The sequence below is a fragment of the Lonchura striata genome, chromosome Z (assembly GCF_046129695.1).
Source record: "Lonchura striata isolate bLonStr1 chromosome Z, bLonStr1.mat, whole genome shotgun sequence".
NCBI classification, from domain to species: Eukaryota; Metazoa; Chordata; class Aves; order Passeriformes; family Estrildidae; genus Lonchura; species Lonchura striata.
In genome coordinates, this window is record NC_134642.1 from 69,015,519 (window position 1) to 69,038,460 (window position 22,942).

At 36.2% G+C, this 22,942-nt stretch overlaps 2 protein-coding genes across 12 annotated transcripts in view; one reads left to right on the top strand and one right to left on the bottom strand.

Annotated features, from left to right (window-relative positions):
- Positions 1 to 9,101, bottom strand: part of KIAA0825 (KIAA0825 ortholog) — a 236,234-nt gene extending 227,133 nt beyond the window's left edge. For both annotated transcript variants that reach the window (XM_021541538.2, XM_021541541.2), the window contains exon 1: positions 9,012 to 9,101. The gene's annotated coding sequence lies outside the window, so the exon portion shown is untranslated. The remainder of the gene's footprint in view (positions 1 to 9,011) is intronic.
- Positions 8,742 to 22,942, top strand: part of SLF1 (SMC5/6 complex localization factor 1) — a 33,011-nt gene continuing 18,810 nt past the window's right edge. The window contains exons 1-10 of one of the 10 annotated variants that reach the window (XM_021541544.3): positions 8,742 to 8,971; positions 9,689 to 9,805; positions 9,958 to 10,033; positions 12,265 to 12,508; positions 13,807 to 13,824; positions 14,509 to 14,671; positions 16,709 to 16,840; positions 18,184 to 18,234; positions 21,471 to 21,629; positions 22,194 to 22,360. In XM_021541544.3, coding sequence (XP_021397219.2) covers positions 9,692 to 9,805; positions 9,958 to 10,033; positions 12,265 to 12,508; positions 13,807 to 13,824; positions 14,509 to 14,671; positions 16,709 to 16,840; positions 18,184 to 18,234; positions 21,471 to 21,629; positions 22,194 to 22,360 — 1,124 coding nt within the window. In that variant the 5' untranslated portion in view covers positions 8,742 to 8,971; positions 9,689 to 9,691. Of the gene's footprint in view, positions 8,972 to 9,165; positions 9,237 to 9,325; positions 9,806 to 9,957; positions 10,034 to 12,264; positions 12,509 to 13,806; positions 13,825 to 14,508; positions 14,672 to 16,708; positions 16,841 to 18,183; positions 18,235 to 21,470; positions 21,630 to 22,193; positions 22,361 to 22,942 lie in introns of those variants that run through there. The other 9 variants (XM_021541545.3, XM_021541550.3, XM_021541546.3 and 6 more) reach the window with 9 other exon arrangements.

Sequence of the window (22,942 nt, forward strand, 5' to 3'; positions counted from 1 at the left end):
TAGGAATTTAAAATATTGTAGAGAGCTATTATTCTGATTTCAAACAATCCACTTATCTGTACTACTAGATGATTTAGCTCTCTAAACCAGTTCTTCTTGGAATAATCACAACTTTTTATTCAAATTTGGTTTTTGTACCATTACATACTAATAGCAACACAATAAAAAAAAATTGTAAGAAATTGATTGACTGTACTGAGAAAAGAGATTCAGACAAGTTGAACAAGAGACCACATTTTCTGGCCCTTTTTTCACAGGATCCTACAAACCACTTAACCCATGCAAGCCCCTTTATCCCTATTTACCAGGCAGCTGTATGAGCACTGATGGTAGTGTGGGGCTGAAATGAGTGACGGTAGAGGCTTGACAACTTGGCAGCAGTACCAGTTTATGCTAGATTAAGTTGACAAAATGATGATGAAAATAATAGATTGCCTGCATTAGACTTACAGACTTTGAGGGATCATCTCTATAGAGGAAATGAAAGGTCTGTGTTTACACATGCATGCTAAACTAAACTACCTGAACAGAAAGTTCTATTACATTTAACAGCAACAAAATGGGAAAGCATATGTAAAAAATAACAGAAACTCCCACTTACCTGCTTTTGTTTCACGTATTTTAAGTAATTAAAAATCTTTTAACAAGGTTTCTGTATGCTCTTGGTTTAGGCAGTAGTGTTCAATAAAATGGAGAGATTCTTTATGTGGAAAAGAATTAATAAATAATTAAAGATAATTAGGAATTATCAATACTTTATGGGGTTTTAGGTAAAGTACTTAAGGACTAAAGTTCATGTAACTCATAAGCTCCATAGAAAGCAAAGACATAAACAAAGAAAGTTTTGAAAGAAAAGCATATCATTTTGGCAACAGGATAGCATTCTTTGACCAACACTCTTACATTTGTGTTTTATATTAAAAACAAAGATGGCAAAGCCCATACTGTTTCCACTGCTTTTATTATTTTTCTGAAAGCAGAGGATATGCAAAGAAACCAAAACAAAACAAAATTTAAAAAAACCCTGTATAGAAAATGACAGTAAGGTTCTAACTCCAGCCCACAAAACCCAAGAAATTTAAAGTTAGTCTGACATTCAATCCTTAAATCATGCAAGGGTGCTTCTTTTTTTTTTTTGAAAATGACAATGCAAGGTAATGACAAGCTGTCAGCCCTAACTTTGAATTGCCTGAAGTTTGTCATTTGGTGTTTGTGTCACAACCTTAATGTTATTTAAATGTAGTTTTTAGTATCTATTATTTAAAAAGGTCTACTTTATGACAGCAAAAAGCTTTGATGGCATAAACCTCAAAGTACACTATAGTGCTGGTATGCCAGTTCATTAGAGGTAGTGCATAAAACATATGCTGTTGACAAATCTAATTCATTAAAGTTGAGGTAGAAGCACTTTAAAGCATCCGGATGGCATCATTAGCTACAGTTCCTTTCATAAATTATTCTTCTTTTTTCTTCTGAATGACTTTGTCAGTGTTCCCTTTTCAGACCAGGAATGTTTTTGCCTTAAAGTACAATATCTTCAACATGTTTGGTCAAGTTAACTAAGTAGCTTATTTGCTAACACTGAAATTGTAAGCTGATTATTTCACCCATATTAGCTAAAGAGGAATAAAACTAAGCAACAATGTGTAAGCCTTATCAAACATAACATTTTAAAATTAAGAGAAGTAGAGAAGTAACTTATCTAGTACAACAGAATAACACTCTGGAAGCATTTTGCATTGCTATTGAGAGAACTTGGATTTCATACTGAATTCTGCAAGAGAGAAGATTAGGTACATCACAGAGCTGACAGCTAGATGACATATTTAGTTATAAAAGGAAGAGCTGCTAACTCTATTACTTGCAGTGTTAGGCGAGTATCAGAATTGGTACAGGAACTAAAGGTCCATAATTGAAGCAGAACTGGTCCAGAATTGAAGCACACCCCATCACAGCCACCTTCCAAAAGCAAAAACACGTAACTAGTCAAAACCTGATCAAATTCCATCACAGAATATTGTTTCTTGTGAGAACATTTAAATTCTTATCTTCAGATGAGAAAGAATTAAGTCCTATCACTGAGGTCTTTTAAAACCACAGTGCAGGAACTTCACTGAATATCTAAACAATAAAATGAAAAAGGATGCTTTTGAGGACTAAATATACTAAATATACTTATGATTACATTCCACTAATAACGTATTCAAAGAAATTCTGAATGACATTATATATACAGAAACTGAAAACTAAAAAAAATCAAAGTTTCTTAATCAAGGATTCTTGTTACACAATTTTCCTTTAAAGTTTTTATAAAGCGACCTAAATTTATTCACTGAAAAAAAAATATTACCCACAGAATTTTCTTCATAGAATACATAATCATTCCTCAATATATCAGTACCTTATACAAGTATTTTCTTATTAATTACCTGGATTAGCAGAGAGTGCAGCCTTGTTCAAGAAAAGCCCATGAACAGCAGATTACACCATTCTATATATTTTTAGACAGAAACATTTACACATATACCTTTTCAACTAGATTAAGTGCCTCAGGTTAATTCTACTATCTCCTGCTGAGACAAAATTATTCCAACATAAAACTTACTGTGAAAAGTTAAGAAGTGGATGTCTTAATTTGAAAGGTAACTTAAATACAGATAATTCACTGAGGCCTGTTTTATGCCTTCTAGAATTGCAGAAAATCAGGATCTGGAAGCATCTCTCAAACCAGACTAATTTAATGTAAAAGTTCTTTTAGAGACAATATACTGTCCATTTCTAGTTCTCTATGCTTGAATACACAAATTTCCTCCTACAAGGTGGAAGGTGTGCAAATGCTCTGCTCAATATACCTGATTAAGTCATCCTGCCAACTACGCCACTTCTAGCAATGTAGCAGAGAGAAGACTCGGTCGGGCACAAGAAATATGACAGTGATTACGCAGATTATTATTATTAGAATTAATGCTAATACAGTATCTAAATTTGTCAATCCAATATATAATATAAGTGCATCTAAAGGTTGTAATACCAGAGGCTTGGCTAGAAACATGCAGGTTTATAGTCTTACCTTACAGAATGAACAGTTACAAAGCAACAATCTATGTACGTGGCTAGATCTTACTGCATTTTTTACTCAAACCTCTGAAAATTAGTCCCCCCTGTCTTTGGGCTGGACATACCCTGCAGGCATCCCTGCTAGGGAGAAGAGGGAGGTGTTTCACTCAGAAGCTGCCTGCAAGCTCAGGGGACGAGTTTGACCAATCTGTGGCCCCTTTTGCAGGCCAAGATGCATCAAAAGCAATCAAAATGATCAGAGCTCTCCCATGTCTGGAATACATCAATGATGCAACCATCCAGACAGTCCCTCCTGCAGTTCCTGCCTGTTCTTACCTTAGGACAATTCCCACCACATCTTTTTATCTTAGGACAAATGAAATTATCTATCAGAGACAATCAAAATGGAGGAGTTGTATGTGTGTGTTGGAGGCGGGGGCAGGGGAGCTGCACACAAAAACCTGATTGTTTTTTGTCAGGTCACATTTACTACATTAGTCAGCATTTACTATTTACCTCAGAAGATTAATGACATTCGTGTCCAATATGCTACACAAAAGTTTTCTACTTAGTGTCTGCATTAATCCTCATCCTGCTCTTTTTCCACTTTGTTCCTTCTCCTGCCATACTCTCGTTACATGCATATGGACCAGTCATCTAAGCTGAAGCTTTGCACTACCAAAACATGGGAAGTTACCTGCAGATGGGCAAGCAAGATTTGCAAGATCTGCTGATAACAGGTTTTCCCCCTTAAGGGACAAATAAACATTTACAAAGAACCTCTATGATCCTCTGTTCAAACTTCTACTACTACTACTCTGCTCAAACTTCTACTCAGCCCTGGTGAGACACTTCCTGGAACACTGCATCCAGCTCCAGGACCCTCAACATTGAATCTTTCTTCCTCTAGTTGCACCTTCATTATCTGCCCTATAATAATTAATGCCATACTTTATCCTAACTTCTTTTCAGTATTCTTGTCCTTCCATCCACAATCATCTCTACCTTTTCCCTCTATACTGACATCAAGTACAGTGAGCTGCAGAGAAGGTAGAAAGTGTACAAGTAACACATTACCCCACTGACTATATCATGTCTAACTTGATTTTCTAATGCCTGCAACCAGGGTTCATATTTATCTGCATTCTTGTCATGCTGTTGGCAGTTGCCTAGTCAGAAATAAAACAGGGGGAGATGTGTTATTGCAGAGAATAAACCATTCTGGAATACTCATAGTATATACAGATTGAACTTAACAACATTCAATTATTAGCAAAAATTGACAATATCTTCTAGCATTACCTACATTTACCAACTTAAATGCAGTTACTTAGAGAAGAACAAAAGACAAAAAAAAAGCATTTTACAGCCTGAAACCCAAATAATCTGCAAACGCAATGTCAATCAGATTATGGGCATTCTCCCATTAAAAAAAAAAAAAAAACAAACACAAAAAAAAAAAAAAAAACAAACAAAAAAAAAACAGAAAAAGAGAAGGTGGAAGGACTTTGATGAATGAAAAATTGCTGATCACATCAGAATGGATCTCCTATGTAGGAAAAAATATTATTAGAAGGTCACCAGGGAAACAAGGTCGCTTAAGTATTCCAGGCAGGTATACAGCGCATTTAGGACAGGGAAGAAGAGCAATAATATGATTAAGAAGGTCTAAGAAGCAGTGATAGATTAACTCATGTCAGCCAATGAAAAGAAACTTGGACTTTATGTGGTAGGAAAGTTAAATATTAAATGCAAAATAAATGCATTTCATACCTATATTTTAAAAGAAAGAAACAAGCAAAACCTTAGTCCAAGTCATGAGAGACTGAAATTATGCTAAAACAATACAGTTCACTAATTCATTACTGAGTTTACTGAGTGAACGAATACACATAAACTCACATACAGAAGAGTTACAGAACAAGCTGTCAAACACTATTCTGTGCTCTGTGTTTGTCCATCAACATTGTTTCACTGACATACATTCAGAAAGTGAGCTGGCAGAAGAAAGGCAGATGAATGAAAGGAGATGAGAAAATAGGGTGAGCTTATAATAGCTATAAAAATAAATGTTCTTTGGAATAAAAATGGTTACATGAAAGAAACACAAAAGATACGTCCTGAGAAGAACATGAAAATGTTTTTAAAAGTAAGCATTTAGTTATGATAACAGGGAGTTTATATAATCAGTATAGCTTGAAGAAAAGCAGGAACTTTCACAATGCTTGTTCTGCCTTTTCTGTATTCATTAGCTCATGAGAGAAACTACAGGTATGTTTATAGAAAGATGATTACTATTAAGAAGCTCCTGTACCTTCTGTGGATTTATATTTATTATTTCTAATCCTGGTAATCCCTTATTACTACAGAAGAATATTTAAATTCCTTTGATTTCAAGAAGCCAGAGACAGTGTTTCATACTGAAGAAAAAATGGACTTTAAGAGGCAGAAAGTTAGATTTTTATCCACACGAAGGCAGTATGGAGACACTTCATACTGCTTTAGATTTTATGACTGGTTTTTCAGTGTAGTTTCATGATTTTTTTTTTTTTTTGTAAAGCTGTGATTATGAAATGCTTGCCTATTGCACTGCGAGTTTCATTTAAAAAGTATAAATATTATGTTTAGACAGAAGGAAAAAACTCCAATGAATAGTTTTCCTTAATCAGTCAACTGATAATCTTGATTGCATGATGGCAAGTATTTTAAGCACATACTACAAAATAGATTCCAGTAATAAAAAAATCTGTCAGATTATACTTCACAATGGAAAGATGCATTTGCATGGACTTTTTCACTCTCAAAATGTGCAAGTAATTACATAAGGAATTCACACATAGGAAGTCAAAAGCCTTATGAGGGACAAATAGTACAAATGATCAAACAACAAAAAAGAAACCCTAACTTGCAGAGTTAAGGACAAAGTGGCAGAGGCTTTGAGAAACAGACTGAGATTTACAGACAAGGATGAACAGTGATAACACAGAAAGCAGCAGTACCAATAAGGCCTGAAGAAAGATAACTGTGTGAAGTAAAATAGCTATTACTGGGAAACGTAAGAAGTGACATTTCAAGGCAGAAGACGTGGTTGTAATAGAAATATGCATAGAAGATAAAGGAAATAAAAAGTATAAGGTAGAAGGCCAGAACAATGTATGAAATGAAAACTCTTTTTTCTTCTCTCTAGGTAACAAATTTAATAAAAGAGTTATGAAAGAGATGGACACCTGATACACTGTAAATAAAATCTTTCTGTGATAGGAGAAAAGGAATATTTATTTTCCTTATCTTGGCTTCTTAATGAACTGGACATAAGAGCTGTACAGCCATTCTTGATCATCCTTAAAATGTAATTAGAAGTTTTACAAGTCAAATACCATGTGTGTAGTATGGAAAATCACTTCCTAAATTTTATTGAACATGTCACAGGTACAGTAGAAGAAAATATGTAAAAGTAGATACTATCTAAAAAGATATCTCAGAGCCAAACTGTTAAAACACAATTTATAATACTGAGAAACTGAATTGTATATTTGACAAATACATTTAAAGGAAACCAGAGGGACTTAAAAATACATCAGTTAAAAAGCCTGCTCACTATGAGGCCTATGAGACATAAGAGACACTTAGCTACCATAATGAGATCACAACAAGGATGGAAAGGAAGAAAATATTTCAGACTTTTAATGAACAAATAATAGAATCAGGGGTTGGTGAATTCTGAACTTAGTAGTCGTCACTGAAATAATGGTTAAAAAACGTAATTTCTTAAAGCTACATTTTGGCAACAATGTATTTCAAAGAAAAACTACATGTGAAATGTTTGAGATCATTTACTTTGATTCTACACTATTTTATGTGCCAGAGACACAGGAAAATAAAATTAACTCTTAAAGGTAAGAAATGGTCATCAAATAAGTATGAATGATTGAATCAAGAATATCCTGAGTTAGAAAGGACCACAAGCATCATCAAAGTAAAACTCCTGGGCCTGCACATGACACCCCAAGAGTCACACCATGTGCCCGAGAGCGTTATCCAAACACTTGTTGAATTCTGGCAGACCTGGGGCTGTGACCACTTCCCTCGGAAGCCTGTTCCAGTGCACAAGCATTCTCTGGTTGAAGAACCTGAATCTAACCTAAATCTCCCCTGACAGAGCTTCACAGCTTTGTTCACTAGGAGTTAGTTTACAGTATCATATGCTGAAGACTTCTCCAGCCTGTTAAGAGTCCTGTGAGGTAAAACTGCTGTTAGTTATCAGTTATGTAATGAATAAAAATTGAATAAAATGAGTAAAAATTTACAAGAATTAAAATCAAGACCTTTACAGTCCTGAGAAATCAATAGTAAAAGTATAAAGATGCAACAGGTACAAAATAGAAAATGCATGCAACCAATAACTGAAGTCTGAATATTAACTATAAATATTTAAGATTTTTTTTCATTGTCATTTTTGCAAAAAGAGTAGTGACAATGATTGTTGATGGTTACATATTTATATACAAAAAAATAACAGCAATGTTAAGGAAACAAGAGAAAAAAGGAAAAGCCTCAGTAAGCATTAAGGGTACCAGAATACTTCTTAAACAGCAAGACAAGAGTAATCTGTGGCCCGGCAGAACACTTCTTCTGTTTTGATATTCTGAGAAACTCAGATTCAAACCATGTGTCCAACCTGCTGTCAAACTTTATATGTCTGCACCTATGTGGTTTTGTTTTTTGAGGGATACCTGTTTTACAGCAGTGGTGAGCTCAAAGCATTGCTTCTATTGATCTAAGCTGCAGTGACAAAAACTCAGCACTTGTGAATTTTGTTGTGCATATCTCAATTTACAGGTCTTAAATATGAAAGAGTGTCTGAAATACCTCAATGAGTACAGGGTGACTTGACCACAATTCAGTTCTCTAAAGAGGTATTTCAACCATCTTTTTTAAATATTTTTTTTGTATGCATGCATTCTACTCTGAAACTATAGAAAAACGCAAAAGTGTTCTACAGAGCTACTTCTTTTTTCCAGGAAGCATCAACCGATTTCTTGTGCAGTATCTGTTCAGTGCATTACATGACAGAGAAATAGCCAAAAGTCATCTCTCAAGCACAGAAGGGACCAAAATAAAGAGTGGGACGCCAGAAAAAGTTTCATGAACAGCAACTGAGGTACAAGATGAATATTATTTTGATCTCTTCATATTGCTTTGTAACCGAAAAAAAAATCAAGCCTTGACTATCGTAACAAAAACGTTGTACCAACTTGATCAGAGTGGCAGGAATGCCTTCCCTTCATCAACAGGGCAGAAAGCCCTTCCCAAAAATATGCGGCTTGATTATCTGGCTGTAGCACTACCTTGTCACTTGCCCTACGAGGGCCATGCATTATATGGCTTTGAAACTTTGAAAAGTTTTTCCGAGATGCTGAGAAAATGGTTCTGAGGGTCCGAAATCCCTGGTCCCTTTTCCCGATTCTTACAGCCAGCCTGTTCCAGAGATTCCTGTTCCACTTGGGCTCGCATATAGACCGACGCAACCCCTGCTAGACCGCCTTCCACAGTTTTAGTTCCGCCGAGCGGCAGACGCGGCGATTTCCAGGTTCCGGAGGGCGCCAGCGCGTTTCGCCGCCCGCCTCCAGCCTGCCCCCGCCCCCGGCCCCGCCGGGCTCCCTCCGCCCCGTCCGACGCAGCACCGCCCCTTCGCGCTCCAGCAGCACACGGGCCCGGACCGCCGCACACGGACTCGGCGCCGCCTTCCCGCTGCAGCTGGCAGCGCCCGCCAGCGCCTCGGACCCCCGGGAGCTCGGGCACTGCGCAGCGCTTCGCACGGCAGAGAAGGCGGCCGGGGGGATCGCCGCTGCTCCGCGGGCCGCCGCAGCGGATTCCAGCCCGGCCCCGCTCGGCGCCAGAGCCCGGCCGAACGGTGAGCTGAGCGGAGGGGCAGCCCCAGCGGGGCCACTTACCCGGCCGGGATCCCCCCGCGGCTCCGCGCCGGCGGCCCCGGCGACCGTGGAGCGTCAGTGACAACGTCCCGGAACGGCCGCTCCGCCACATCCGGGGGCGGGGCGGGGCGAGGCGGGAACTCGCCGTGCCGCGGCGCCTGGCGGACGGCGGGCCGGAGCGAGCCGAGCCGAGCCGAGCCGGGCCGAGCCGGCGATAGCGCAGCCCCGCTCCCGCGGTCTCCGAACGTGAGCGCTGGGGGCTCCCGCCGCAGCCAGGGGCCCTCGCTCGGCACCCCCTGTCCGGGGGCGCCGGCAGCCCGCCGCTCTCGGTGGCGTGTCCCTGCGACGGGGCCGGCGGGGACCCTTCCCCCGCGGGGCGAGGGGAGCCTGCCCGCGCTGCCGGCAGCGGAGCAGGGCTTCGAGGGACTGAACCACCGCGCATTTGCGTGCAGAGAGAGCCCCGATGCCAGGCCGGGGGGGCTCGGCCCGCTACGCGTTGCACTTTGGGAGTCTCGGGCTACTCCGTTATCGCCTTTTAGGTGTCTTTGTTGTGAGAGCTTAAAATGTGGTGTACGAGTATTCATTCCTTTTGGTGTGTTTTCCTGTTGGAAAAGAAGTAGCAAATACTAGTCGGGCCTTGCAAGCAACTTCCCATGGTGTGTACTTTGTGTGTTAATGTTTCCTTTTCATTCTTTCAGCAGATGGCAAGTTGCAGCCAGAAGAGGATAATACAAATCACTGGATTTAAAAATCAAGAGAAGAAGGCACTACTCAAATGCCTGTTCAAGCTGAACTGTGTTTTTGTAGAGAGTAAGGTATTGTTCATTACAGTACAGCAAAGAGAATTAGAGCTGGAAGTAAAATGCAAGTCTTAGAAGGAAGGACTGTGCAATAGGTTAGTTATGTATAAATAGACAAAGAATTTAAATGTTTCCAGTGATACAAGTGTGTTGTTTTGTTTTGTTAGAAATACAGAAATTGTACACATCTTGTAGCAAAAAAGCTGTGCAAGAGTGAAAAAGTCTTAGCTGCCTGCGCTGCTGGTGAGTAAAAGATTTGCTGTTTAATTTCATAGCATCACAGCATAAGCCTGGAAAGGCTCCTTAAAAGGGTTTTAGTTATCTGTTTTCATTTTGTGATTGAACTGTGTTACAAAGCTTCATTCTTCTTGTTCCATTAACCTTGATTTTTAACACAGTATTATGTTGAAGTTATGATGAAGTCCTCTTTTTTGTTTTGATTTTTTTCCACTAAGTGATATTCCTGCTATTTCCCTTTGTTGGATCTGCATCTGTTCCCAAACTGAACACTTTGTTATACATTAGATAATGAAGTCATGTTCAAATTATTTGGATGCTTAAGAAAGGGCAGAGGGAGTATGAACACCTGTAGTCAGCATGGATTTTTGATGACAAATTCACATTAAACATTCGCTGGTAAAGGTCACTGTAAGTTTCTGTTTATGCAGCAAGAGAAAATTCCAGGCTGTTGCCATTCTGACACAAGCTTCTGGTCTTTCCTCTTTAACTAGGGTCTGATGGTGAAATCCCATACATTAGCAACTAAAATGCTTTCAGAATTAAAATCCTGTATTTTAAGACTTGTTTATAGACTGATGATATGTCAGAATTCTCTGATGCAGTTTGAGTATCTTGTAGTTATAAGACACCACAATACCATTTTTAAGCATGATACTTATTTTCCCTATATCATATTACTCTAAAGTGTTAAAGCAGTTGTTAGGATGGATAATCTTAGAGATGATAGACAAATTACTAAACATACATTTGGGTTTAAATCTATATGTAAATTCCTTGATTTCCATATATATATAATATATGTATGTATGTACCTATGTATTTTTCTTTGTACTAAAAATAAAATTATAATTACAATCTTACCAAAAATGAAATAGACCAAAAGTTTCCAAGAGGGGAAAAAATATTAAAATGCATCTAGGTTTCTGGCACAGCACTTCATTTTAGCAATTTTAAACCCTTGAGTTAATGTTTTCTGACTATTTGGAGTCTAAAATTTGAAGATGTTCTTTTAACAGAGTGGAAATGGTGCATGTAGTGTCCTCATGGTGATACAAAACTCTGTCATGCTTCGATACATGCAAATCTTCCGCAATACCATCTAACCTCTTCTTAATCCCGAGGTGCTGATTTTGCATAGTCATTGCTCTTACTCATCATGGCAGAGACAGTGTATTCATTCCTACTTTGTTGTTTTCCAGGTAGTTAAGAAAGAGCATGTTTAAACACATTTAGAACTCCACAGAGTTCATCAGAAATACTATCAAGGATTCCACTTGTCATGTACTTCCTAGCTGACAAGTTTTGGGATGGAAACTTCATGTGAAAGTGGGTTAACATCCAGGTCATGCACAGCATATCTTTTCCAGTCATAAATCGACTGGTACCTGTGCTAGGTATTGTAGAAGTGCCATCTGTGCTCCTGCACTGAGACATTTTGTCAGTCAACCCTGCTGTTCTGTGAAACCAATTAGGTTCACACAATTCAAGTCAATTTCTCTTACAGTGTCTTCTGTAGGAAGTATTTCAATACAGGAGCAGGGTACTAACCACTGCTCTTGACCTGAACCTGTAAGAAGAGAGAGAGACAGGGAAGATCATTACATACTATATCAAAAGCATAGATGTGGAAGATGAAAGAGGAGAGGTGGAGGAGGTGGAGCCAAAGGATGAGAGAAAAGGATGTGAAAAGAAGAAAGGGGAAAGAAAAAAGTCTAAAACTGTGCCCCCCAAATATTGATATTCACTACATTAGCAGTGCAAGTAATACTAAGAATATATAAGAGAAAGAGCTTACATGTTAAATGTCTAGTTCTTCTTTAAAACCATAGGTGGGAAAATATTTCTTCATTTTAGTACATTTGCAGAAGTGTCAAATGGTATTAAAAATAAAGGACTTACCAATGTTCTGTGGAACTCCTAAGAACAAAATCTGGGAGGTTGAAAACATGTATTTGATATTTTTGAGGACATAGACAAGTATTTTATCTAGGAAGGGTAAAAAGGTACTTAATCATTAAAAGAAAACAAAGCGATCATTTTCAGTGGCATTGTGAAATTTTTGATTGTGAAGTGGAAGACTCTTGTAATAGGAAGAAGTTTTTTAAATGGTACTTATAATTTCATCTTTTATTTGCACAAGAAAGGTTTAAGTTAATTTTATATTAGTTCTTCAGTTGATTGCCATTTGTCTCCACAAAAAATCTTTTGTGGTTGACAGTTCATTTTCTTTTTAGGGAAGTGGGTACTAACTAAGGAGTACATAATTAATAGTGCTGAAAGTGGCAGATGGCTTGATGAAACAACGTACGAATGGGGATATGAAATTGAAAGAGACACCCATTATTCACCTCAAATGCAATCTGCACCTAAAAGATGGCGTGAAGAACTGACAAACTCTAGTGCTCCAGGGGCCTTCCACAGATGGAAAGTTGTCCTCCTTGTTAAGAGATGTGATAAACGAATGGCATGTATTAGAAGGTAGGAGTTCCATCACAGTTAATTTGGTCCATAACAACCTCCAGCTATTCAAACAATTATTTTCATTAATATATTTCCGTAGCTTTATAATGACTTTAAATCTGTAACATCACTGCTTTTCTTGCCTTCTTTTAGTATAGTGTTTAAAATAACATGCATATGTTTTTATTAAGTAAGCTGCTAACAGAAACTTCCTTCCTGAGGCAAGATACACAGATTTATAGTTTTTATTTTGTGTGGGTGTTAGATTCAAATAGTAGCTGGAACTGTATACTTTATTTCACTTGACTAGGTGACCTGACTATGTTTCATGGATCTGGGCCACATTGCTACTGACCTGATGAGTCTTTGTGTCACATTTATGTAATACGTTCTTCTAGTTTTGAAGATGTAATTTGTTCTAAAACACATGACTCTGATATATTATAAATACAGGTAGGTTAGAAAGGGAGTATGCAGAAGCAGAAAAGGAAAGAAGGAAAAAAAGAAAGGTAAGTAAAACCAAAGTGCAAGAATGCTGAGAACATGTTTCTTTTCCATACTCTTCCTACACATTTGGATTCATTACTTTAAATTCTATATCTGAATTGAACTTTGTGCATATTTAAGTCTTGTTTGCATCTGGTACAGTAAAAGGAGCATCTCCTGACAGTTTCAGAGCTTTCCATTCATTCAGATACTCTCCGGCTTTCTATTGAGATCCCAGTTAGGACTGCTCAGGTCTGAGTGTGCTTCAGATCTACAGTCAAGAAGAGAACTGCAGTTTGTTGGATCGTAGTACAGGGCTTTGTGCTATATCACAGAATGCCTGTCTGTATTTCATAAAGACATAAAGTGAGGGGTAATTGGAGTTGTTATCTTCTCATTTTGCCAACTGAAGATATTTTTAAGTATGCTATTTTTTGGCTGAGTGGAAGAATTTACTGTGTCCTGCTACATTTGTGAAAAATGCTGATTCTTTTTCTATAAAAACTTCTCATGTAGATATTTATGATAACACTGTTGAAATGATGTCTTGCACACGGCTGTCTGTTGCTGTTTTTTGCAATAGAAATAACCTTTAACAGGAGCAACATCAGTAAGACGGATGAACAAGTTTGGTGGAAGATTTTTTTTACAGACTGTTTCCGATGCACTCAGTTTTTAGTCAGTCATAAAACACTGACAGGTGCTTGTCTTCAGCAGCTACTGGTTTCAGTCATAAAACATGCTATTGCTTTGGGGAAAATCTGGGTTTTTTTCTAATATTTAACAACATTGTGCCTTTTATCCCCTTTCTATGCTCTTCCTGCCTTTAGTGCCTTGCTGTTGGATAGGTGAGTGTAAGACCAGCACCATTTTCTTTTTGTATATCTGGATAATGAAAAATAAAACCTATATCCAGAATGTCATTAGATCTTATTTTCCCACCTTTTCTTTTGTCTGGCATTTTTTCTAAAAGATGGGAGCACTTGCAGCTGTACAGGTCTGAAAATTGTCCCTGGGGAAACTATTATGTGTAATAGTGCCCCAAAGACAAGCAAATCTCTTCTGTATATGATACTGGACAGCACTAATGCTGCAAATGTATATTTTTCTTATCAAAACATCATACTAATATTTCAGAAAAGCAGTGTGCCATTTTTGGTTAACTGCCTAATTTATAGGAAAACTTAACCAAAATATCATTATTTTGGGATAGATAATGCAATAAATTATAGCTGCTACCATTAAATTTGATACTTAGAAAGGTACACAGATGAAACTTTTTATCAGACATATTGGAGGTGTACATTGATTCCAATAACTAGTGTTAAATTTTGAAGAGAATAATGTTTTGTTAAGTGGGTTCTTCCATTTTCTGAAGACTTTTAAGTGCTCTTTTATCTTTCTAGTGAAGTTTGTGCTGTGCCATACATCTAGAAGCCTTATTCAGTTTCACTTGCATGCTTGTATTTTTGTAGCTTTAGGCAGTGTTAATATAATATAGTAAATACATCTTTCTAAATATGTTTATTTAGAGTTCTTAAAGCTGGAAAGGCAACCATATGTTCATCTGAAAATGCAGAGCACAATATAACTCATGTATTCATCAGTGGTAAAATTTCTCCTTTACAAAATAAAAAGCATCTCTCTGAAACTCAACACTACCATTTGGAATATATAGGACATTACCTTTTTCAAGTGAGTAAACTATTTATTAATTGCTATAAATAATGGAGGGGAATATAATCAGCCAGAGTGTTTTGTGATTTGATTAAAGTTAAGACAACTTTCTGATTCTGGGATCATGTATCGAAAAGATAGGAAGGCTCATGTATATATATCTAAATATCTGAAAGGAGTATGCATAATAGACAGGCAGGCCGTTGTCTGTGGTGCCCAGTTACAAGAACAAATGGAAAGTAAGGAACCAGACAGTTGGGTTTTCTTGCTGTGAAATTGATGAAACACTGTTGTCCGGTTGTCTGAAGGGGCCATAAAGTCTCCAGATGCCATCTGGATGTGGTCCTGTACAAGTGCAGAATTCACTAGAACCAGAATTTTGTTTTACTGTTTCCCTTAAGAGGGATCCCCCATGTTCCATACTTGTTTGCTTACCAGATTCACCATTCAGAAATTCTTAGTATTTTGATCTGGAGCTACTAGAAGGCTTCAGAATATTAATTTATTTCTCAGACTTTGGGTTGACTTTAATCAACTGCTAATTGAACCTACTACCTTTGTAAGCAAGTATGAGCTAAAACTCTGTTACCATTTGTAAATCCTTTGGTCTTCTGATCAAAGCACTTAGCTCTCCCTGTAGTAAAGGTGTTACAGAAGGGTCAGAATGCTGGAAGGTCTCAATGTTTATATCCTGAATAAAACATCAATGTGAGCTCTTACCCTAGTGCTTACTCTCTTAATGAAACTTGTTCAGGGAAGTTGCTCTCATTTAAACCTTCCAGATAAGATGGACATTTTCACAGATGGATTAATGTAAAAATTTTATGGTTATGTTACCTTTTATTGATCTCTATCAAAATCATGTGTTTCTTGCTATGCACCTTGAATTCCCCCCAGGTGAGATAACAACTTTCCATCTTAACTAGTCCATTAATTTGCACGTATCTGGTTTTGCTTAGATTTCATTAAAGGAACTCACCTCAGAGACCAAGAGAAGATTAGCTTTCTATTTAAGTGAATCCAAAGAACTCAGGAAACTGCCAAAGCTTCTAGTCTCTTAAAGGAAAAGAGTAAAACATAGGCAGTCAAATCACAGCACTTTCCAGATACATTAAATTTTATCAAAGAATGTTATGGACAAGCTCTTTTCTCTTTATCCCAGAAGTACTTGGCGTATTATTCAATTCACCTGTATCTATCTGATGATTCTTAACTCATGACACTGCAGGAGGAGTCTGGTTTTGTGGTTACCTGTTTACTTAAACAAACATGGTGTTTTATTCTTAACTTGTGTATCTTTGGTGAAAAGCATGCATTGAAACTCTTACTGAAATCTATGTTCTCAATCCATTGAGTAAAATTAAAATATTTTGTATAGTTATTTTTTTCAAGCAAAAGTTATTTTGTGGTATTACTGAGTCTTTTCAGAATTAGTTGGAAGCCAATTTGAGAAATGCTTCCTATTTCCTATGCTGAAGAAGTAGCTGAAAATGATTGGTGGACTCAGAGAATTAATTACTAGACAAACAGACAAAAATGTCAAAGAAAAAATAAGACAGTAAAACCTATTAAATTTTAAATTACTATTTTTTTCATGCTTATAGGCAAGAACTGAAAATATTTCACTGTAGTGGTCTATATGAAATAAATAGATAAATTGAATAAGAAATGCCTTATAAAATCTTTATGTCTACATTTTTGACCAGTTGAAAATGTGTGAGCTCTGGTTATAGTTTTTGAAAAGTTCTGAGAGAGAATCTGTTATGGAGAAATAGTCCTTGTTTCAGCCACAGAGATTGTTACTTGACTTAAAGTCAGAAAAAACAAATATAGGGAAGTTTACCTTGATAATTGCTGTGCTGTAACTTTGTACAGCAGCAGTGGTTTGTTTCCAAACCAGCAGCTCTTTATCTGATGCATGATGTAGACCCTAACACAATTACATAAACAATACACAGGCGCATAGTTTGCAATCCAATATATAGAAAAACCTAGCACATAAAAATTGGTTAGACCATTAGCTTTGAAACAAAGTATTATTTTTTTGCTCTGCAGAATGAAATACAAAATCCTGAAGATACACAAATGAACAATGTCCTGGCTGCACAAGAAACGGATCTAGTCATGTCTAAAATGGAACTTGCTGAAATGAAAAATGTTATTATAAAACATATGTATTTTACTGCGGTAAGTAACAGTTAATGCTTTGTTAGCATGATATATTTTATATACATACAATTTTACATTTTTATGTTGCATGAATTATATTAAAAACCTCTCTCTTTCGTTATAGTATTGAGCTACTAAGTTATATACTTGACATACCTTTAGACCTTTTAACCTGCAATATTTAATAATCCCATATTTACTACATGTACCATTAGTTAAAATAAAAATTAGTCACCGCAATTCACTGGCATGGGTATGTAGAAGACACGGTGTACTGCTTGAAGCCTTGATGTAATAGATGAGGTAAATAGTAGCAAACATTGTTCAACAAGATATCTTTGAATTACAGTCTTTCAGTGATTTTCCTGTTATTTAGCTAACTTATGCTAAAACGTTTTTCAAAACAATTATTGTAGAGCCAGTGTTTTGTTGACTCACATGAATGTTTTTTATTACAAGTCAAACGTAGAGCTAATGCACACCTTTGGTTTTCTGTTGTCACAGATCTAATCCTGATAAAATTGCTACCTTAGTAGTTAACAGCACTATTTCAAGTGAAGAGAAAGCAGCTGAACCTTGAGTTAGGATATATTATCTCCATAAGTTACAGTGATGCAGATGATGGCGTCTAAGTATATTGGTAGGAACTTGTTTACGTGAAGCATTCTAATTCTTAGTAGTGGAAGAATTAAAAATTTTAGGTCCTCAAGGTACACACAGTGTTTAAACACAAGATTACAAATAGAGGACTCATGCTGGTTAAATCTGTGCGCCATCAAATCTTTTATCAGTGACATTTTATCAAGGCTATACTCCCCAGACATTTAAAAAATACATTTGTTCTGAACTTTTCATGTACTTTACATACAGCAAATGCTCTGGTTCAAACTATTATGTATCAGATGAATTAACCCTTCAAAGACAGTGAGGATATTTTAGTAACATGTTTTAGTAACATTGTAATACTACACAATAACTGAATATGGCTATAACAGTAATACATTTTCACGCCTATGACCATATTTTTGCATGCAAGAGGAATCCAAAGTTGGCATTTTGCCACAGAAAACCTGAAAACTTTTAGTTATTTAATCTAGGAATACTGTCCTTACAGAGCAACCACATAACAACAAACAGACAATAGCAGGGGAAAATGGGAAGGAAAATTTGGCTATATTTTATTATTTTTAAGTCATTAGTCCCCTATTTCATAATTTAACCATCTCAATAGGTAAATCTAAATGCTAGGTTATGCTTGAACTACCTTTAACAGAAGTTGTAATTTGGAAAGTTTCATACGCTATTTATTGAATATGTTGACTGGTATCCAGTGTGCAGGTTGACTTTATCCTGTTTTACAGACTATTAAGCACAGGCTTATGCAAACAGACCGGCTGAACTGCAATCCAGAGGTAAGAATTATTTTAAAGGAGGGCGTTATGCATATGGAATTTTATTATTAAGTTGGACAAACATACTTTAATTGCAAAATTAGCTATCAAAAAACATTTCTAGATTTTGGCTATGCAAAACTCTGATAAAGCTTTTATTGCATTAACAAGCATCATTTGGTCTTGAAGGTTGCTTGTGCCTGTGATACTTTTAGTATTGACCCTCATTACAAAGAAAATGCTTAATCCTGCTAGCTAAGAGAACCTTACCTATTAATGTCACTTTAATTCCTTTATTTGTACTACTCAATTTCTCTTTATTTCCATTAGGCCAAATAAATGCCATAAAACAGGTCAGCAATAGATTTCATTAAGTCTTTGTAATAAATACCTGAAGTAAATTAATACTTTAAAAATTTTGCCTTGTCTAGCTATAATACTAAGAATAAATCTATGAACTGTGTTGAAACTCTGTTGCCTCTTCAGTACTCAAAAAGCATTTATACAGTGGCCATGAGCTACCAGTAGTGCATTTTATATAGTAACTTGTGTTATTTAAAAGTTAAAAAGGGAAACACTTAAAGTATGTGTTAGCATCCTAGTTACTTGAAATCAGTTTTTTTTCTGATATCTTTCTATTGACAATAAGGAAGGAAGAAGAAAAAATTTATTTCTAAAGTATGAGGAATAAAATACTTTTGTCATGGTCCAACACCATCACTAATCTGTAAAATGCTATGTGTGTTTCTGTTCCTGAAGAGGCTTGCATTGAAATTTAATCTTTGTGTGTATTTTATTGAATTAATGGGATAAAAAAATTACCTTTCTTAACACATGTAAACTGAAATTGTTTTCCTGTACTCTTAAGAATAATACCATTTTTTGCTTGGAAATTTTAAACCTTATTGTAATATTTTTCTTACTGTTCTGTCACTTTTATTGCTTTATGGAATACCCATTGCTAGCCTTTATATAATATTTGTCTTCCATAGTAAGTATATTTATGACTTTTATAAGCAGGTCCAGTAAACATTTCCAATAATACTGATGAAGTAAAATCAAACCTACAAACTAAATGAACATGTTAGATCTGCCTACTGTATTTTGTCACCTCAGTTTGCGCCTGCTAGGAAGGCTTAGGAGAGCTAAGTGTTCTTTTCCATCATCATCCCAAAATATTTATTTCTCTTTTGTCAGCTTTTCTTCTACATCATGCAATGTAAAAGATGTATTGTGTGGACCTTAATATTTCATTTGTTTCTGCTCAAAGTGCTAATGATTGTATCACCAGTGTTTCACAAGAAACTGCTGATTCCTCATCAGTCAGAGTGCAAGCCAGTGAAGTTTGGACAATTTATTAAGTCTCTTCAATAATAGGTGTCTTCTGATACTGACAAAAGTTTATTTTCTCAGTTTTGTATCATCCTTCTTTACCTCTTAGAAATGTGCTGAAAACCAGTCTCTAGTTTCTCTTTGACTTGAACGCTATACAAGAGCTACCACAGTCTTCCCAAAACATCTTTATTTTAGTGCCTTTTCAAAATAATGCATCAATGTTACTCTTTCTTCTAGTACAGAATTTTCAAAGAATAAAAATTTCAGTCACAATATATAAAGCTGGATCCTGGTGTGATCACCAGGTGAATGTTAGTAGTAACATGCTTCTATGCACCCAATATGCAGTCTTACATCTTAAATCCAGGTGGCAGAGAAGTTCTTCTTTGACTGTCATGAAACAGTTTATGATTGCTCTTTAGATATGCTGTTTGCATGTAATTAGCATTACAAAAGTATGAACGCAACCATTATTTCCAAAGGAAATTTTAGTGGGGATTTTAATAGTTCATATATGAAAAGATTTAAATAAATGTGAGTTGCAAATACCAGATGCACAAAGACTTGATTAAAAGAAAATTGTCTATATGAGCAGCTTTATTTATTGTTGATGTCTTACATTAGGAATCTGAGATACGAGACATTTGCGGAGACACCAAATGTCTAATGCTAAGGTGGAGTTCACTGAGATTTTAGCTGTGATTTAATCATGATTATAATTTCTTTCTGATCTTTTTTTTCATGTTTAAACAGAGCTCCTAATGTTTTTTTATCTTATTACTGGAACATTTCTGGAAGCTATCTAATATCAGTATGTTCTTTAGACTTCAAATCCCCAACCAGACTCTGACCAAATCTCTGTCAATTTAAAATATAAACTAATAATAATTAATAAGATCTTTAGACTGGATAATAGGAAAATTTATCTCTGCAAATGGTTGTCCAGTTCTGGAGAAGGCTTCCCAGGCCAGTAATGGAGTCATCGTCCCTGGAGGGATTTAGAAGATGGGTACAAGTGTCACTTAAGGGCATGGTTTAGTGGTGGGATTGGTAGTGCTGTTAATGGTTGCACTCAGTGCTCTTTTATAACAATTTTATCTGAACTATTCCATTAATGCACACTACAAGACAGGATTTTTGGCAGAGATCATAAGGTCTCGAATTTATCGATTCACCAACAATAAATTTATGTAACTGTTTAATTCCCAGCAGTCCAATCAGTCTGATGCTGCTTCTCTCAGCTGTGCTTCTTATCCCAGAATTACAAAAAATTTGAATTTACCAGAACCTCAGGCTGTGTACTCAAAAAAAAAGCTGTATTTTAGAAGAGTGGTTACCTGGCAGAAGAAAGCCATGCTTCAGTTAGCAATAGAGTTGCAACTAGCTTGTGCATGGGCTTTGGCTTGAATCTGAACTAGAGGAAAGATGTAAATAGCAATGTACCTGAGACCTTCACTAGCTCATTAGTGTCATTAATTTGTGATCTTTGGAAAGCTGAAAGTACAGACAGTAACAGGGAAATTGCAGAGCAGATAACAGCATCTCATGGAATCTACTGCATCTGACTGGGTTCTCTGAAAGCCATAAAGTTAAGAGTTTTGCTGTCATGAGTGACAGTGAGTAAGAAGGAAGTCCTGGGCCATTAAGATCTTCTTGACTGGACAGACGCCTTCTGCTTGGAAATAACAGTCCCTTTCCCCCTGCCCTGGCAGGGATATAAGGTGGTGTAGAATAACCTCCATGTCTTAGGGACATCCCCTGTGGCTACTGCAAAACTAAATTCTATCCTGTCAGGAACCAGGATATATAATGCCAACAGTTTAGTTAGGGATTACCTGTGTTAGTTAACTTGTTTGGTTAAAGGGTTTTTTAATTTAAGCTGTTTTTTTTTTTTTTTTTTAATAATGATATCTCATTTCTAGGTTCAAAGTACTAACTGGTCCAGGGGTACTTGGTCTATACTTCAAGGATACGTGGAAGAAGACTTACTTCATGATGTAGTCACAGAACTTGCTACAGGCCATATGTACAGTGCACCTCCTGTGCAACTTCTTCATCCTCTTCTAGAATATGTCCTATTGGTGAGAGACGAAGACTAAAGTATTATTAAAAATAAAAGTAATAAATTGAAATATTATAATCTTTGTTTCTGACATAGTATTTAGTAGGTTTTAGTGATTCATTCACCCTTCTTTTTGTGCTGATCAATGTGCTTCTAAAAATAAGAAAGGATTTTAGAAAGGGTTTTTTCAAATTAGTATTTATTTGCAAGCCAAACTAATGTAATGCTCTAAATATTGTGGAAGGTTTGGCCATAAATATTTTTTGTTACTTTTAGAAACAGCACTATGCTAGTATGCTACGGATAGATCAATTGACAACAAGGTTTGCTCTAAATAGTGGTGCATTCAACTGGCATATCACAGTAGAACAAGTTCTCCTCTTTCTCTTCCCTTTTTTTTTTTATATTTAACTATTTAACGTATTTTTCTCCTTGGAGTTGTGCATTAAATTGCATGCTACTTCAGTGATTAAATTTGGTCACTTGAGATTGTAAAGATTAAAGAAAATAAGTAAACTCTTAGTGATAATAAATATAGATCTTTGGCTGGTCTGGAGCCAATATTATTTTCATTTTTTTACAGGGAAACAATGATACATTATTTTTTGCCAAACTTTGTCATGTTTTTTACCTTGTTCTTCATTGTGAACCTCCCTGGAAGTCCCCATTGATGTTGAAGTACTATTTGGATTTTCTTCAGTGTCCTATCTGTAAGAAAGGCACATGGTCCTTTATAGAGATGCTTGTAAGGTAAGAAGGATTAATGAGGTATTGAATGCAATAGTTATGTTACTTCAAACTCAGGGACAGCAGAGGAGAGTTGGCATTCTATTGCACCAAAGTGCTGTTTTCAACAGAACAAGTTACCAGTATGTGAAAGTCCAGAATTGTAACAGATTTGGACATTTCAGTTTATGTTTCAAAAAGTGTTAGCTCACAGGCAGATGAAATTTTTTGAAAGAAAAATAAATACATTTTTTTAGCCTTATTCAGTTTTAAAAAAATATTTTATTTCTTAAGCTCTTTACAGAGTTCAGTAATCTGTGTACTGTTGCTGTTGTTGTGTGTATACATATAAACATACACACACACACACATGCATATATCTGCAGTTACAAAGCAAATTCAAAGGCTTATCTTACCAAACATGAAGATTCATGTTGTATTTACATTTTAAACATAATCTTTGCCATCTTTTTGAAGAAGTCTGATTATATCTGCTTCTACAGAGACAAGACAGTATTTAGGATCTCTTTGGATAATTAGACTCTGCTTTTCCTTGAGAACTTATTTTTTGTAATTTACATCAACAGAAATTAATTCTTCATTTGG